General features: G+C 38.1%; 1 protein-coding gene across 3 annotated transcripts in view; it reads right to left on the reverse strand.

The window, feature by feature from the left end:
* The window catches only part of satb2 (SATB homeobox 2), a 49624-nt gene that overhangs the window by 13206 nt on the left and 17526 nt on the right, over nucleotides 1–18892 (reverse strand). For all 3 annotated transcript variants that reach the window (XR_013197182.1, XM_077216701.1, XM_077216700.1), the window contains 8 exons: nucleotides 10313–10439; nucleotides 8647–8770; nucleotides 7835–7937; nucleotides 6620–6661; nucleotides 5930–6507; nucleotides 4918–5130; nucleotides 3451–3537; nucleotides 2464–2616 (listed from right to left, as the gene is read on the reverse strand). Coding sequence is in view for 2 of the 3 variants with exons in the window: in XM_077216701.1 (XP_077072816.1) it covers nucleotides 2464–2616; nucleotides 3451–3537; nucleotides 4918–5130; nucleotides 5930–6507; nucleotides 6620–6661; nucleotides 7835–7937; nucleotides 8647–8770; nucleotides 10313–10439 (1427 nt within the window). In the remaining variant the exon portion in view is untranslated. The remainder of the gene's footprint in view (nucleotides 1–2463; nucleotides 2617–3450; nucleotides 3538–4917; nucleotides 5131–5929; nucleotides 6508–6619; nucleotides 6662–7834; nucleotides 7938–8646; nucleotides 8771–10312; nucleotides 10440–18892) is intronic.

Below are 18892 nucleotides of genomic sequence, written 5' to 3' on the forward strand. Positions count from 1 at the left end.
CACTCAATATTTAAAGCACATACATTTTTTAAAATATATATTTATATATTTATTAATTATTTCCATAATAAAAGGGTCCCTCAATATGCTGTATAAGTTCATAAATCCATTTAAGCAGAATGGATTAAGCAGAATTAAATTAAGCAGAAGCACCTTAAAGCACCTCACGTAACCAACCTCACTTTTACAGTGTAAGTTGGGGACATTAGTTGGGTCTTAGTTACTTGCTTAGTTGGGGACATTAAATTTAACATTTAATTTAATATTCAACAATATTGATCTGCCTGCATTAACACTATTATACAAGAACTGAACTGAGCTGGACGATGACATCACGGTTTACTCTAGAGTGCCTATATATATATATATATAGGTCCTTCTCAAAAAATTAGCATATTGTAATAAAGTTCATTATTTTCCATAATGTAATAATAAAAATTAAACTTTCATATATTTTAGATTCATTGCACACCAACTGAAATATTTCAGGTCCTTTATTGTTTTAATACTGATGATTTTGGCATACAGCTCATGAAAACCCAAAATTCCGATCTCAAAAAATTTGCATATTTCATCCGACCAATAAAAGAAGTGTTTTTAATACAAAAAAAGTCAATCTTCAAAATATTTATGTTCAGTTATGCACTCAATACTTGGTCGGGAATCCTTTTGCAGAAATGACTGCTTCAATGCGGCGTGGCATGGAGGCAATCTGCTGCTGAGGTGTTATGGAGGCCCAGAATGCTTCGATAGCGGCCTTAAGCTCATCCAGAGTGTTGGGTCTTGTGTCTCTCAACTTTCTCTTCACAATATCCCACAGATTCTCTATGGGTTTCAGGTCAGGAGAGTTGGCAGGCCAATTGAGCACAGTAATACCATGGTCAGTAAACCATTTACCAGTGGTTTTGGCACTGTGAGCAGGTGCCAGGTCGTGCTGAAAAATGAAATCTTCATCTCCATAAAGCTTTTCAGCAGATGTGGAAGCATGAAGTGCTCCAAAATCTCCTGATAGCTAGCTGCATTGACCCTGCCCTTGATAAAACACAGTGGACCAACACCAGCCGCTGACATGGCACCCCAGACCATCACTGACTGTGGGTACTTGACACTGGACTTCAGGCATTTTGGCATTTCCTTCTCCCCAGTCTTCCTCCAGACTCTGGTACCTTGATTTCCGCATGACATGCAAAAATTTGCTTTCATCCGAAAAAAGTACTTTGGACCACTGAGCAACAGTCCAGTGCTGCTTCTCTGTAGCCCAGGTCAGGCACTTCTGCCGCTGTTTCTGGTTCAAAAGTGGCTTGACCTGGGGAATGCGGCACCTGTAGCCCATTTCCTGCACACGCCTGTGCACGGTGGCTCTGGATGTTTCTACTCCAGACTCAGTCCACTGCTTCATCAGGTCCCCCAAGGTCTGGAATCGGTCCTTCTCCACAATCTTCCTCAGGGTCCGGTCACCTCTTCTCGTTGTGCAGCGTTTTTTGCCACACTTTTTCCTTCCCACAGACGTGCCTTGATACAGCACTCTGGGAACAGCCTATTTGTTCAGAAATTTCTTTCTGTTTCTTACCCTCTTGCTTGAGGGTGTCAATGATGGCCTTCTGGACAGCAGTCAGGTCGGCAGTCTTACCCATGATTGCGGTTTTGAGTAATGAAACAGGCTGGGAGTTTTTAAAAGCCTCAGGAATCTGTTGCAAGTGTTTAGAGTTAATTAGTTGATTCAGATGATTAGGTTAATAGCTCGTTTAGAGACCCTTTTCATGATATGCTAATTTTTTGAGATAGGAATTTTGGGTTTTCATGAGCTGTATGCCAAAATCATCCGTATTAAAACAATAAAAGACCTGAAATATTCAGTTGGTGTGCAATGAATCTAAAATATATGAAAGTTAAATTTTTATCATTACATTATGGAAAATAATGAACTTTATCACAATATGCTAATTTTTTGAGAATTAACTAAATTAATAACTTTTTTAAAGCAAAAATGAAACATCACTGAACTTACTTAAGCTGGACTGTGATGCTATTTTCTTCTGGAAGCAAACTTTTTTGCATTATTTTCCTGTTATATCTATAAGCTGCTTTGAAACAATCTGTATTGTAAAGAGCGCTACATAAATAAATATGACTTGACTTGTACATTTAGATGAATTAAAGGCATTAAATGTATTATTAACAATTATCATATGAAGATACCAAGTTGATTCAATTCTCCAGTATGAACAATAAAATTCAATGGAAACTTATGTATAAGATGTCCTTGAAAAGTAGAAGACAAAAGTATTGTTTTCTCTGTGTATTTGTTATTTGAAAATAGTTAACCGAAATTAGAACTGGTTATTTAAAAGTTCATTTGAAGGTTTAGTTGTGTCATTATGTTATATGAAAGGATGGAAACGTGTCAGGATTATGAACAATAACGAGAAAATCTGGGTAAATAATTACTGAATCAGTTCTTACTTGGCTCTTATTGGCTGCCACCTTGGCAAAAAGTGCCTGAGACACTTTTGCCCGTTTCATCTCTTGCTGGATTTCATCGTAGACGGCTGAGGTGATGTTAACCAGCGGCTCCAGTTTCAGGGGAAGGTCAGGGTTAGGACCACAAGTCTTGGACTGTGAGGGTCCAGCGGTCAAAGTTAAAAGTAACAAAGAAGACAGATTGGTTAGATATACATTCATACTGTAATTGCTACAGAGAGTACACTATGAGAACATTCATGGATGATATTTCAGACCCTTGTTTATAACTACAATGTACTGAGATTTTAGCAGATAAATCATTAAAGCATCCATAAGTAAACTCTTTGTAGTACATGTTTGAAGTATGGTGTATTGATTTTAGAGTGGTGTTTCTCATTCAATGTTTGAAGTTGCTATGCAGGCACAGGCAAGTAATCTCACATTCCCCAGTAAAAACGATTGCAAGATAAACACATACAGACATAATAGTAATGATAATACACAACCACATTCCCTAAGACCAAAGAATGAGAACTTTGTTCTCATATCAGAAGGATTCTTATTATCTGCATGGGTTCATTCACAATGGTCCTGAGGTTGAAAGCAGACGCATTCATATGCTTCATACAAGCATTCTAGAAAGTCCAAGCACCAGGTTCCAGGTCATTTAATATAAACATGCCATGACAGGAGCAAAGCCATGCTTTCCTGCATTTGTAATTTTAGAGAATCAAGGACAAGAGTTTGTGAACCTGAAGTTTTAATGGGTATGTGAACCCTGTAATCTCTAACAAACATTAGTATAAACCGTATTCCATATAAACCGTATAAATTTGACCTTCTGTAGTAGCTTGACTTATTGAGCATTTATTTTCAAAATGGGAAAAGTGTCATGCCAACAACTGATCACTACTCATACAGATCATGGAGGTCTCGGATGAGGTACACTCTATTAGGAAATTAAGTGAGTGTTGATGTAATCCTCACCGAGTTTGTGATTTTGGTCTTATTCTTCCAAATAGATGCCCACGCATCAGGAGTTAACTGTTCATCGATGCTGCGCTCCCACACTTTCTGCATTGGGAGGTATGGTGTGACATTAGCAATAAGAAGGTAGCAATCAGATATTAGCTAGTTTGACCCTTAGAAGGCACTTTCTTAAAGGTCAGAGTGGTTGTTTTAGTGAATTATCCAAATTGTTATTCTCAGTATGTCAATATGTATTAATATTCAAAGACAAAATATAATTTACATCATACTAGAATAATAGCTGCAGTAATAACACTGACTTAAGGCTGAAATACACTACAAGACTTTTGCCCAGATTTTTGCCAGACTAGTTGATGCTAGTTGCCAAAAATCAGAGCCACTCAGCAGATTTTGGGAAGTTGGAATCAATAGCATATATAATAGCATATGTGAACCTGTACCACAAAACCAGCCATAAGAGTCCATTTTGAAATTGAAGATGAGATTGAATAAATAAGCTTTCCATTGATGTACATTAGGATAGGACAATATTTGGCCGAGATTATTACAACTATTTGAAAATCTGGAATCTGAGGGCGCAAACAATTCTAAATATTGAGAAAACCGCCTTTAAAGTTGTCCAAATGAAGTCCTCGATTCTGCATCCACTCAAGCATCCACTCACAAAAATATATTTTTTTATATATATACGGTAGGAAATTTACATAATATCTTCATGGAACGTGATCTTTGCTTAATATCCTAAAGATTGGCATTAAAGAAAAATCTATATTTTTGACCCATACAATGTATTGTTGGCTATTGCCACAAATATACCCGTGCGACTTATGACTGATTTTGTGGTATCACATATGATAAACACAGACTCTATTTTTTTAGCTCCAGACTATGATTCCATCCAATCGGAGGATATAAAACATGTTTGATATTTTGAGCCAATTTTAACATATTGTTTTCATTTGTCATGCATCTTCTATCAAAAATGTTTTTTGCATGAGTTTGTTGTGTTCTGAAAGACTTTTCAGAAAGTCTGGTAGTCCGTGAACGTTTAGTATATGAAGCCCAGTTTTTTTATAACTATTTACGAAGTCGGCACGTGTGTGATGCCTAGTATTTTAAAATCTCTTCAGATTTTAAAAATCGTGTAGTATATTCCAGCCTTTACTAAACTCAGTTCTTGCATTGAAAAAAAAAACTTAGCTGTATAACAACCTGATACGGATTACAAAGAAAACACAAAATGTAAGCCAAAAAAAAAACAAGTAAATAGATCACATGAATTCAGACAAGAAACAAATCTTCTCATAAGCAATCTCCTAGGCCTACAGATAAACAATTCAGAATCAGACACAACAAAAACTTTCAGGTATGTTTACACCCAGTCAATTATACACACACAAATGCAACAGGGGAAGAGGGATTTGTAGGGGGCTGAACCTAGTCAAGTGTGAGAAAGCGGGGTACCTGAGAGAGGCGGACGCCCCCAGGGCTGGGGTTTGTGCTTGGGGGCAGACTCACAGGGGGGTTCATGCTGCGTTCTCGCTCTTCCTGGTAAATGCGGTCCCTCTCGCTCTCATGTAAGTTCAGAAAGTTCTGCATCGCTTTGAGGTTCACCAGCAAGGACTGAGAGGCTGAGCGTGGGTCTTCCTCTTTTCGCAAGATCTCTGACAACAGGCCCTGTGTACACACATCAACACATACGTAAGCACAGAGTAAGCAATTTTATTTCGCAAAACATTTATGCAGTTACTTCACCTGCACCATATAGGTCTCTACCCACACTTTGACTGACTGTGCATGATGTTGGATGTAATTGAACATAATTTAGACCTGCAGTGACTCTGTGAATTCACCAGGTGTGTTTTCCGCTGAGAGGGTGTATGAGAGGATCCAACATCTGGATACCATTGCAATCACGCTGACATGCTCAAAGTGACTCATAGATCTGAAACCTCCAACAGAACATCTTTGACACCTTGATTATCCTCTTGTATTTAGTTAATAAATTTAATAAATAAATCCTCTTGTATTTAGTTGCATAAAATTAAACTTTATTAGTCCCGATTTGTACATAATTTAGTCTGTGTATGGGATAGTCACCAGGGCTAGCAATAAACCTTATAGATATTATGTAGTGATATTCTTTTTTTGAGATAGATGTTTGCTGACATTCAATATATTTCTCAATATTTATGAATTTTGCATTGGTTTTTACAAAAAGACCATTAAAATTAAAAAAAGTGCATTAAAATCATTGCAATATTCATGTTACACAAGCCAAATCATTACGAAAACATCATGAATATTCAATACATTGCCCCGCCTAAGTAATTGGTATGTTCTGAAGAACTTCTTTGCTATAATACTTGGTGTACCTTCTTTCTTGTACCTCGTTTCCTCAAGGTTTCTCTTTGAACTGTCTCAATCCTGCGAACAATATGTGTACTATTTTAGCACCATGTGGTCTGTACTTTACCTGTGTACGGTTGAAGGCAACTCGAGCGAACACTGCCTGCGAGACACTGGCCCTTTTCAGCTCATCTCGCACCAGTTGGTAGATATCAGATGAGACTTCTGCAGCCGATGGGTTGGACCCGGGCTCTCCAGGGCCACCAGACTTGCTAGGCCGCGGGATGGGTGGGTGATTGAGAAACTGCTGGTTAAGAGCCTGTGGGTGCTGATGCAGGAGGCGGCTGACGGCCAGCTGCTGGTTGATAAGATGGGCCATGGCTAACTGCTGTCTCACCAGTTGTGGACTGAGCTGGGGTGAGAGAAGCCCTCCGGGTGCCAAAAGAGGTTGCAATGCGGCAGGCGGAGGTGGAGGAGGCACCTGTGCCCGTTGTGGAGGGCTGTGATGGAGCTGCCCATGAGATGATGAAACTTGCGGCTGCCCTTGGGATGGAGGCTGGGACTGGGCTGAATTCTGAGGTTCTCCAGAGCCACCTTTCACAAGAGAGCTGGTGCTGTTCAACGGACCGAGCTGTGCTAGACCAGCCAGGTGAGGGGGCGGACGCTGAGCTAGTACACAGAAGTCAGCAAGACTGTCCCTTTCAACTGTAGGGGGATGGATATGCGTATCAGACACAAGAACAAACTCTGTAGTGTTTTAGTTGACAAATCAAATAAGGGTCTTTTCCCAAACAAACATCAAAATGTAGATGCTTACCCTTGATATCCGAGCTCTCCCGCCCTTGCCACAAATAATCCCCTAAAACAGACACAAGGAACACATGGTAAATGACAAAAGCTTTCAATTACTTACTCAATCACGCTTACAATGCAACAACAACATACTTTCATGAGTAGAAAGTTTTACAACTTCGGCTTACAATCGTATGACTGACACGTGAGTCATCCAATGGGGTCTCGCCGCACTGGCACACACATCTGGAAATGCGGACTGAGTGTTTAGCTCTGGGAGGCAAAGAGCAGAACTAATGGAGGGGGCTTGGTGTAACTCAACACCACTTACTCTGTCAGCGTGCCGAGGATCGCTTTATTCTTTGTTGGCGCTCGCTCTCTCACTGCACTTGGGGTTTAGCCCCCACTTTGATCTGTCCTGCTGTGTAATTATTTCACTTTTTGAAGAGGCAACGAGAGGAGGAAAATTGTCACAGGCATTTGAATGCTAAGAGGCTTAAACAGCGGAGCTGTGGGGCAACTCCCAGTAGGACTTGCCGCTGGGAGACCCCCTGCAGCATTTTGGGGTAAGAAACAGTGGTTAGGAAGTGAGGAGGCTTAGGTTACCCCATCCTGTGTAAGGAATCATTAAGAGATAATGTATAAAACGCAGCAAAAAGCTCATGACCCTGAACATCTTACCATGCTAGAAATGGGACATCTCATTAAAAAACAAAAACACAATCACTGTGTCTGAATACTTCCCAACTATATAGTAGTCGAAGAACAATATGTTAAAAAGAGTAGTATGTCCGCATTCATAATATTCATAAAACAAGAGTCGAAAAGTACGTGGATGACCTATTGCTTGACAAAGTACCCAGATGATAGGCGAGATTCTGAAGTGAATATCTAAGGGCGAGTTTACTACTCCATAAGGTCACAGGAGAGGAGTCGGCAGTTGCAGTAAAATGACAGTGACAACATGACGGATATAATACGTCAGGCTTTCATTCAAATGATCCACATTCATACTATATAGAACATAGTTTTTTAATGGTTACAAAGTAAGTTCTTCGTCAAATGTAATACCTACTCCGACATTATGCGATTTCGGACGCAGCTATGCTTTCCTGACCAGTCTACTGTGCTGATGTCAGGTTAGCATCTTAGCCTTCCCCCCCCCCCCCCCCCCCCACTTGTTGTAAGATGACGCCATATAACAAAAAATAACCAAAAAAGTAATTAGCACAAGCCTTACCTTTAATTTTTTTGTACTTCTTGTACCAGCGACCAAACTCTTGGCATTTTGCAGTTGAGACGTTAGCATAGTAGGAACTATTCACTATCGAGGAGATCATACTCTGGAAAAAGTCCAAGAAATGAGAGAGGTCAGTAAAAAGGAAGAAATAACAGTAACGACAGAGGATAATGGAAATAAACACACATGGTCAAGATCTTAAAATTGCAATGATAAATGGCCTATAAAACACATTGCTGCGGAAAGCCACCCAAGCAAGGCTGATTGCGAACGCCGCGACAAGCTTCAAGCCGCAGTGACAAAAGTAGAGATGAAGAGCCACACACATATGCAAACAATTGATATGAGAATCAACACCCACACAGAGCTCCACTTAAACACATCATGCACAGATATCACATAAATCTCAAAGATTGCTTGCTTACTTGGAAATGAGCACAGCAAGAATCTCGGATGCACACCCACATAGACACACACGCATACTCTCTCTCTCAGGGTGAAGTAATTTCTGGGTTTTAGAAATGGCCCATGAATGCGGGGAATTTGAGTAAATTTTGAATTGATGAATGAAACACTCTAAGACAATTTAGGCAACATTAAGCATGTACTGACGATATAGATTGGAACAACTGCAATCACAGTGCAATATTGATTGCACTCATTTACCCAACATTTCCTTTTATGTTATACTGCTAAGTTGTTAGTTTTGTCATTGATGATTTACATATCATCCTAAATGACATGCTTTACATATCCTCTTAAAGCCAAATATTTGTCTGTTGGATTTGAAAAAAAATGGGTAGCAACTGTACCTGTGAGAGTGGACATTCTTTGGCCAGGGTGCTCTGGTTCATTTCTTTGAGCAGTTCTTTGAGGGCGTTGCGTACTGTAGCGTGGTTCCACTGTTCTGATGGGAGGTCCTCCAGTTTTGCAAAGCTGTATACATAAAACATTATTATTCATCCCTCCATTACAGTAATCATCTTCAATTCCAAATCAATAAACCATGCAGCAGGCTAGGTCAACAATAATATCACCATGAAGATACAGGGGAACAAACCTGGATAGTACACAACTACACAATGCCTACAATCCTCTTTTTGGAGTCTATGTTTATTTCCTCAGCATCCAGAAGTAAACTACAATCAGCAGGCATGAAAGAGCTCATTGTAAAAGTGCAGATAAAAATTCACCCTGGCCTACAGTATCTCCTGTTCTTATATATGCACAGAGCTCTAGATGCTTGCTCAACTGTCTATTATTGACAAAAGAAAAATAATCCCCTAATTATCTGGATTCTTAAAATGTTATAATATATATTGAAAAGGGAAACTTTTGTATGTGTTTCCTCAATGCTCAGAATAACTAAATTAGTAATAATACAATATATAGTATAACACCAATTAATATTAATAAATTCTTAATCATTGGTAATTAATTATATAATAAATTATTATATATAACAAACCAATATTTTATTTTCCCATAGTTTGTATACAGAGCATACAATATTTATCAGTTACATTATATACAAATTATGATTTCACATAACAGCACAAACAGTGTGAGACTTTCCAGTCATCACAAGACCATCAGGAGAAAAAGAGTGCTTACACTTCACTTTTCAAATAAAATCAATTAAGGGATTCAATTAGAAGGGTCTTATAACCTAATACCACAAGATATCCTGTTTAAATTCCACAAAAAACTTTTTTTAGTTGTTTGTGCTGGCGATTTAAACCAAAATTTGGACCTGTAATTATTAATTTTATATTATTATTCATATTAATTTAATTAAGTATAATATATTTTATAATTCATACATTAATATTATTATTCAATATTAATAAATACAAAAATGTTTTAAATACTATATATTATTTTTTATTTTAAATAAATAAATAATATATATTAATTATTTATTTAAAAAACATACAACCATTAAGGTTATTGATATGCAGAGGGTTCTCTGCTGACCCAGGGACTTTTGAAATACCTTAATTTAACTCTTTCCCCGCCAGCGTTTTTTGCTTTTCAAAAAAATTGCTTTTCTAGCTACATGCATTCTTTTATTATCTACACTTGAATGTAGGTAAGTTTCACAAAAATGCAACGTTTTGAGCAAAAAGCTGAGATGAGAAAATCGTGGTTTTGTCAAAGACTACGTCTGGATGGGATTCAAAATGATGATCAAAATACAGATAGAGTAGATCGAGTCCATCAACACCCACAAAGCATTTCATGTTGATGATCTTTACATGTGATATTTCTAGTTGTTTCTGCTTCTTCTTTGCCTGTGTTTTGATCAGGAGATTCTATACTCTTTCAGAAGATGCCTTATAGTGCCCCCTACCTTATAACAGTGAAAACACGGAAAGCTGGTATTTTCCATCTATGGTGGGGAAGCGTTTTCTTACAAATGACGGAAATTTCCGTCAATGATGGGGAAAGGATTAAGAGTGCTCTGTGGTCTCGTACCTCTGTAGCTGGATGCGTAGCGTGACCATGTGGTAAACGTCCAGCAACATATCAGCAACTGTTGCCTCTGGAGCATCTGTCAGGTAATGGATGGGCAGGGGGTTCCAGCGGCCCACCTTAATGATGCCTGTAAGAAGGAAGCAGAGAGAGGGCGGGTGTCGATTAACCCCATTTGATCTCATTGTGCCGCAAATTTGTGTAGCATATTTCCATGACATCATCAGAGATGGCCTCATGTCAATGATGGCTGTAATGAAATCTCAATAAGAGAATAAGTTAGGAGGGGCTCCATTCCACTGAGTAGGCAGCTCCACCAAACCAGAACCAAAGCTGGGACATTACATCATCGCACCAGCACCCACTTACAGCAAAAATCAACATTAGAGGGTATACAAAACATGAAAGACAGGGAACAAGGAGTGATTGAAAAGAGGGGATTAAGGTGGGTGGGAAACCCAACATGATTGGCTGCATATGGCGAAATATATACATAAGGTATTTAAGTGACAAGGAAGCATAGTGGGAAATTAATCATATATTTATCATTTGCGAAATAATTTAGACTACCTGTGGGTTATTGCATCAAACAATTTGGAAATCACACATTTCGGAGGACTTTGCTTCCTTACTTCTAATTTTCTGCGGTGCTTCATCTTGTGCTATAAAAGCAGACAGCAAGGAACAATAACACCAATGATAAGGCTTTATCTATTAAATACTTATCAGGTCAGGAAGAAGCATCTATCATGCATACTGAGGGCCACACCAATAACTACGGGCCCAAGGGGCGCCTGTGGATCTTTTATAACCGAGGAGTATATATAGGAAGCAGGCCCTCGTCTAGCGCATCGCAGCCTCTGACAATTACGTCCACCCCCAATCCCCCCCACCCCCCATTAATAGGCCGTCATAAACACAGGTCAATGATTGTATGATTAACCCAAATTGACTGTTATAAATGCCGCTTGTTGTGCAAAGGAAGAGACGAGCATTTATGGCATAGGAGTAATCTGTAATCGGGGTGTCATTGTGAGACAAAGCCGTATTTATGAACGATGCCATCTGATTGTTTTGTAAATACTCCAGGTAACTAAGGCCATCCCACAATGACCTGGGTGAAGGGACGTCTTTTGCTTCCCATTTTAAAGGGATAGTTTGTGCAAGTATGAAAATTCTGTCAGCATTTACTCATGTCATTGGCAACCTTTTTTACTCTTTTTCTTCTGCAGAACACAGAAGCAGATATTTTGAAGTATGTTTTTAAACTATAGCTCATGCAGTGAAAGAGTAGTTCCAAACTACATTGGACCTCACTGACTGTTATTGTGTGGACAAAAAAACAAGAACAAAAAAACAAGACATTTTTCAAAATATCTTCTTTTGTGTTCCAATTAAGAAAGAAAGCCATACAGGTTTGGAATAACATGAGGGTAAATGAGTAATGATGATAGAATTTTTGGGTTAATTATCCCTATAATGGTTAATGAGAAATGTTTTGATGTGTTTAACTATTATTAAACACAATAAAAATGAAAGTAAACTGCCAAAAGTCAAGCAGTGATCATCTTTTTAGACTTTTTAACTTTTCAAATTTTTAGGCCAATTTCAGTGAATTCACCCTTCAAATTTTCTTCATTGAAATAAATTATTTAAATTATACTGAAGCTGAATAGGTTAAAAGATCAGGGTGAGGATAAAACCTAAGCAGCAGTGGCATCTACTGAGGGTGCCATAATTTTTTTCCAAGAACCACACTGTGCTATTAAAAATGAATTAGCTGAATCTATTATGCCCTCCGCTCTATTTATTTCCAGATGTCGCAATCATTGTCAAGATGCGCTGTACATGTAAACTGGACCCTGTGCTCACTGCATTATTAACCGTTTTCCAAACACTGCACACGTCCGTAAACACTTTTCAACACGCACTGCTCGTGTGCATGTGCGGTCAATGTACATCCCTTTTGCGAATGTATATATTCAACATATCCGACAACAGGATGTGAACCTGACAAAAAACCAAGGATGTGCAATGAATAGATATAAAAACACATCCACACCCACAAACACTCGCACAAAAGTATTTCCCATGGTTTTAAGAGGGATTGACTGAAGCTGTGAAAACTAAACAATGCTAATCACATTACTATCCACTAAATGAGACCCAGACGCTACCCAGCTTCCCTCTCTCGGTCTCTTACTCTCTCTTCTGTAATTTTTTTGTACTTCAGGCTGTTTGTGTCATCTGAAGAGCTCCAGCTGCTCAATCACACACAGACATACCATTGGATCACTTACCTCCATCCAGACACTATGTTGCCATGCCAGTGCTTCCACTAAAGCCTGATTGAATGAGTTCATTTTGGACAGAAACTGTTTTTGTAAATTAGCAAGGGCTCCATTGTTTCTCTCAGTTCAGTGTTTGTGTTTTGACTAGAGATAACAAGACATTCTGTGTGACCCATTCCACCATTTTCTTCCTCTATTGGCTGATTGCTTCTTATGTGGGAGCTTATCAGTGTTAGAATCTAAACAGGGCCAATGATCTCTGTATAATATCAGTCTTTAAATGCAAGATATTTAAAGTGTACCTAAAGTATACTTGCAATAGTTCCACTTTAGCACAATCAAATATACTTCAGCACTATTTCCGGATAACTAAAGTACATTAAGTACAAAATTAGTTCCAATTTAGTAGACTTTAAGTATATAAATTTAGTATACCTAAAGTACAATTCCAGGGTATTTATATTGAGTACATAAATATATAAATGTATTTGAAGCATACTTAGCATAAAATAATGTATTTCAAATACATTTTAGTAGATTTATTTTTGACTAGGGTACATAAAAATAAAATACATGTTTTTTGCAAATAAAGAAAAGTGTGCAGTCAGTAAAAAATTAGGGCAAGACATATGGTACAAAATATTTTGTTTTGATTATGCATAAATAAAGTTAAATAAATTAAATTATATATCAATAAATCATATGAATAGATATTTAATAAATATAATTACTCAGACTTTATAAAAAAGATTTATCCAGATTAATCTTGCTTCTCATACAGTATTTCTCATCAGCAATGCTTGAATACCCAATATTATTCTTGAGAAAGTGTGACAAGTCTTATGCTTTAACAGATGCTGTTTCTGTCATCCAAAAGTGTTTTAAACATTAAACGGTAAGCATGCTGTAATTGCTGTTAGGCAGACTTTCAATGCATTTGTTTCATAATATTTAATTTATAATTAAATCCATAATTTCATGCATTCATCTATTAGAAATACAAGTTAAAAATGTGTATTTGATGTGTATGTAAATTCATTTATGTCTCTTTATAAGTAAGGCGTGAGAATGCGTCCCTTTAGCGGAAATGACAAAATATTGCGGCGCCCCAGATGGACTGATGATGAGCGGACGCCTAACGAGGCTCAGAAAGTTGAATTTAAGTTTAAAATAAGTGCTGTCTCAAGTCAAATGGGACAGTAAAGAGGATTTTGTAAAACTAAGGACTCAAGGACCTCTTTTCATGACAAGCAGCCAACGAGGTATTTGTTTCACATGTATATTTGTTTGATTTGTGGAAAGCATAATTTTTTTTTCATCTCGTTTCCTTTAAGACTGTATTGTATAATATGCTGATGGGTTTGTACTATGTTCATTTATGAATGCACTTCTCATGGCGTAAACGAGACGAACCAAATAATTAAAATGCCCATTTTAAAGAACCGACCTGTGACTGTGTTGTTGTGAAGAGAGCTAACGTTACATTACACATACCAAAGACCATATAGCCTCAATATACAATTTCTTTGTCATTTTCTTTTTCGATCAAATATAAGAAAATGTTTAGGTGTGGAATCTGTGAATACTGTGACGTATGAGTGTGCAGTGCTTGGCATAAATAAATCATGTAACTGACTGTAAACTGTTGACTGGTAACTGTTTTCTACTTTTATTCAATGCTATTGGAAGAGTTCAATGAATAGAGGGTAGGGTCTAGTTCTGTCAATTGCTTCCAGTTATGATTGGGGGCAAAGCTTTCTTGTGTTAGAATTTTTAATGGATTTGTTAATTATAGATTATTTTGTGCTCCTCCAAGTATGTTGAGCCCTAGACAACCACAACATGATGGGCCGTCCCTGCTGGTGACCCTTGTAACAGCAGTGAACTTCCATCCTCTGAGACACAATCTTCTTGTCTTTGTTTTAAAGGTATTTGTGGAGATGTATTCCCCAGACAGTGAATTAAAGAAAGGCAAGTCAGACAGATGAAGACAATTTGTGTGATTGTGCCCCGCCCACCTTTAGATCTGTCCTCCTTCTTCAAGTCTGTGTTTATATTACTGGTTTTGCTATGATTTTTGAGGAACGCTGCTGTTTTGTCTTATTGTGCAATGCTGAATGTATGCCCACCGCAGACGTCTTGAGTATTAAAGACATATAAGACAGATGATTCCAACTTTGAGCAGTAGCATCAAATAAGACTGAAATGAGATGCTCTAAAAGTACTTTAAAGGGATAGTTCACCCAAAAATGAAAATTAGAAAATTTTATATATATATATATATATATATATATATATATATATATATATATATATATATATAATTAATTAATATGACATTCTTCTTTCAGACGAATACAATCGGAGTTATATTAAAAAAATGTCTTCCAACCTTTATAATAATAATAATAATTAATAATTTGTTACATTTATATAGCGCTTCTCTGGGTACTCAAAGCGCTTTACATGGGAGAAGGAATCTCCTCAATCACCACCAATGTGCAGCACCACCTACATGATGTGACGGCCGATCAGTTTATGGGGATGATTAGGAGGCCATGATGGATAGAGGCCAAGGGGCAAATTTGGCCAGGATGCCGGGGTTACACCCCTACTCTTTTTCGAAGGACATCCTGGGATTTTTAATGACCACAGAGAGTCAGGACCTCGGTTTTAACGTCTCATCCGAAGGACGATGCTCTTTGACAGTATAGTGTCCCCAGAACCCACACAGACCACAGGGTGAGCGCCCCCTGCTAGCCTCACTAACACCTCTTCCAGCAGCAACCTTGTGTTCTCAGGAGGTCTCCCATTCAGGTACTGACCAGGCTCAGCCCTGCATAGCTTCAGTGGGCAACCAGTCTTGGGCTACAGGGTGATATGGCTGCTGGCTAATAATGGCAGTGAATGTCCGTTTCTGTCCATAAAAGTGCATCTATCCATCATAAAAGTGATCCACATGGCTCGGGGGGGTTAATTAAGGCCTTCTGAAGTGAAGCGATATGTTTGTGTAAGAAAAATATCCATATTTTAAACTTTATAAAGTAAAATAACTTGCTTCTGGCCTAACAAACATATGGATTCCACTTAGACTCAAGCGCAACTTATGCGAGTAATGCGACGTACTGCTGATATTTACGAAGCGCAACTTATGCGAGTAATGCGACGTACTGCTGATATTTACGCTATGCCCTACACTACTTATGACTTCACAAGTTGCGTAAATTGCTCTTTAGGTGTAATTAGACTGCGTATGGCCGTTTGGCCGGAAGCTAGAATTTTACTTTGTAACATGTTAAATGTGAATAATGTAAATGCTGTCGAACATTTCAAAAGCCCTGAACGTCAGCGAGTTTACCCCATTCACATGTTCAATGTTGAACAGACAGCTCACTGCAACCAATCTAAAAAAAGCAATGAGCTCTGTTCCAATAAAAAGCGGTAAAATGTATGTCGATTTACAGTATGAGCTAGCATCATACAGAGACTGTGGTAATGTCATTAATGAATCATTTTTAACTTGGAAAGACTCTGTTCCTTGTCATTTTCCTCCCCCAGTACAAACCATTGTTCCCATTGCCACATTAAAATTCCTCCTCCCAGTGCTGGGCTTTCATGTGGTTGGCTGGTGGCTTGGCTAAAGCTTATGTGTATCCATCCATACACACTCACACACACAAACGCTACTTCACACACAGTCTGAAAATGTTCCCTAGCACACATACTCTTTTCAGCAGAGCTAGTTTGGATAGATGCACTGAACTCCTAATGCTTGCTGCTCTGAATGACTTGGCTCCATTGAAGGGACGCCCCACTTGTGAAAACCATCTCTAGTGTCATTATCAATCATTAGTAATATACACAGGAAAAAATAAAACAGGTATGTCAGGCCTAAGAAATACTTTCAGAATGTATTATGGTTTTGGTTTTACTATAATATCATAATATAAGCATCTTACATCTGTTATGATATCAGATTTTTGAAAAATGTCTTCGGCTTTTTGTACATACAATGAAAGTCAATGGGGTCCAATGTTGTTTAAAAGAAGAAAGAAAAATGCATACAGGTTTGGATGGAAGGACATGAGGGTTTGAAAGTTTGTCTGGCAAACGAGATAGAGAGGTGAAGACCCCTGGCAACAACAATGATGGAACTGACTTGTTTCTGATTGGCTGCCAGGTGTGTCAGATGGCAGATGGAAGGCTTACTCTTTTGGTCATAAATCTAAGTAAATCAAAGGATTTGTTGAAGACTGAGATAGATCATCACCCAAATATTCTTCAAAAATTCTCCTGTAATTTTCCATGGTAAAAAAGCATACAGGTTTCGAACAAAATGACGCAAATTATGTCAGAATCTTCCTTTTTGGGTGGCCTATCCCTACAAGTAAAGCATTTGTGCAAATGTCCACATTAAAAGTGGGAATAAGTTAATTTTCATTACTCAAAGAAGTGATGGTTCAGCCTCTATCAGGCAACAGAGCGTATTTTCATCAAAATGCCCCAGTTCGACCTGTTGTGGCTGCATGTCAAACGTGGCAGCACAACAATGCACTATTGCTGTAATCCGTCACCACTGTTAATTGTCTGAAGCCTTAAAGTACAGGTCTGTCCATACAATTCTATAAAAGTACTCAGACCCTTATAATTGAAATAAACAATATCTCCCAGTTAATTACTGGTCAGGCTAATTAAAGAAAGGCAGCGGTGCTGGGAGAGGAGCTTAAATATACCACTACGAGAGAGCTATGCAGGACACAATTCAAACAGGGAGAAAATAGATGGGACTCTGTGTAATTTTGGTTGTGAACCGCAGAGGAAAAAATGTATAATTTAAGCCAGAAATTATTCATTTAACATAAACGCTTGCTTTAAAAACAAAAAGTATTCATTTGAGAGGAGAGCTCTCCCTCTTTCCTTCTATCGCTCATTCTCTGCTCATTTTAGGAATAAACTGAAGTCAGTGCATCTTGCTAGTGCGTGAACGAGCGTTCTTTTAGCCGTATCCCTTTCCTTTTCTTTTATCTGGCCTCATCTGAACTGATGACTGTGAGGGTGTGTGGATTATATTGAGTCTAAATGGTTTGTTTTCCACTGCTGTCCTCTCCTCCTCCGTGTCCTTTTGATACTGTTTTGCAACCGTGCAGAGGTGACCTCTCGTGTTTCTGTGTTCAGAGGAGCAGCGTCTGGGACTTCCTCACAGATGTGGCGCCATTGTGTGGGCCAGACACGACTATTCTGCCTTTCCAATCATAATGCCGCTTCTATCAATTTGCATACTTGTTTAATTTGATAGTACATTACGGTATTTTTGGAGGATACGCAAATGACTTAAGGAGTCGCTGTGTGGGTAACATATTGATCCTGTTTTTGTCTCTTCAAAGGCATCTCTAAAGGGAGTGCTTTGAGTGAATTTATAGACATGCTGTTGACCTGCGAGTGACTAATGTTTTTTTTTTCTGTTTTCGTTACTGTTTATATTTAGTTGTCACAAAAAGAGAAAGGATGCTTATTTAACATTATTTTGAATAACAAGCTGCAGTCACACACAAACACAACCACGCAGCATTTAATTTTAAAAACTACAATCACTACAAAAACGTAGCAGACATTTCATCAGCCTGACTTAAACGATCATTTAATTAAAGGTTGAAACGTGGCCTTGAATTTTCGCTCTCTCTTTTCTGACAAAACTTTTAAAAATCCTTTCAATAAGAACTGTGACTACAAATACTAAAAAAAAATAAGTTCACATACATGCCAAATGCTCAACCTATGAAGTAAATCGTGATGTCTTTTGTTACCGTGGATCAACATGAAGTAATGACTGTTTTACATTTTCTTCATACTTCACAGAATACAAGTAAACTCTCAATCTTCTGGGAGATGACAATCATGTGCACAACAATAAAGTAAAGCATTATATTGCTTCTTTGGCCCACATACTCATAAACATTCTCCATATACACACACAAACACACACACAGAAAATGGACACATACTATGCGAGTACAAAGACCTCAAGTAGACACAAACATGCATTCTCACAAAGTTACCACATACACACAAATACAGTTCACAGGCATCTTTTCGTGACGTGAAATTACCACATTCTTTGCCTTGACATTTCCTTTGTTCTTGTTTAATGAGATTTTCAGACTGTCTGTGATTCAGTTATGTTGAGCAAAAGCCCTTCCTCCTCAGTGTTCTCAGACACATAAGCCCAAAACAGTATATTCTCCTGTCAACATCTCAACAGCCAGACCTCCTCCCAGCACTATACTTGCCACTC

This window comes from Siphateles boraxobius, unplaced genomic scaffold (assembly GCF_051911475.1).
Source record: "Siphateles boraxobius isolate OS27281-9 unplaced genomic scaffold, OSU_SipBor_1 7, whole genome shotgun sequence".
In the NCBI taxonomy this organism is placed as follows: domain Eukaryota; kingdom Metazoa; phylum Chordata; class Actinopteri; order Cypriniformes; family Leuciscidae; genus Siphateles; species Siphateles boraxobius.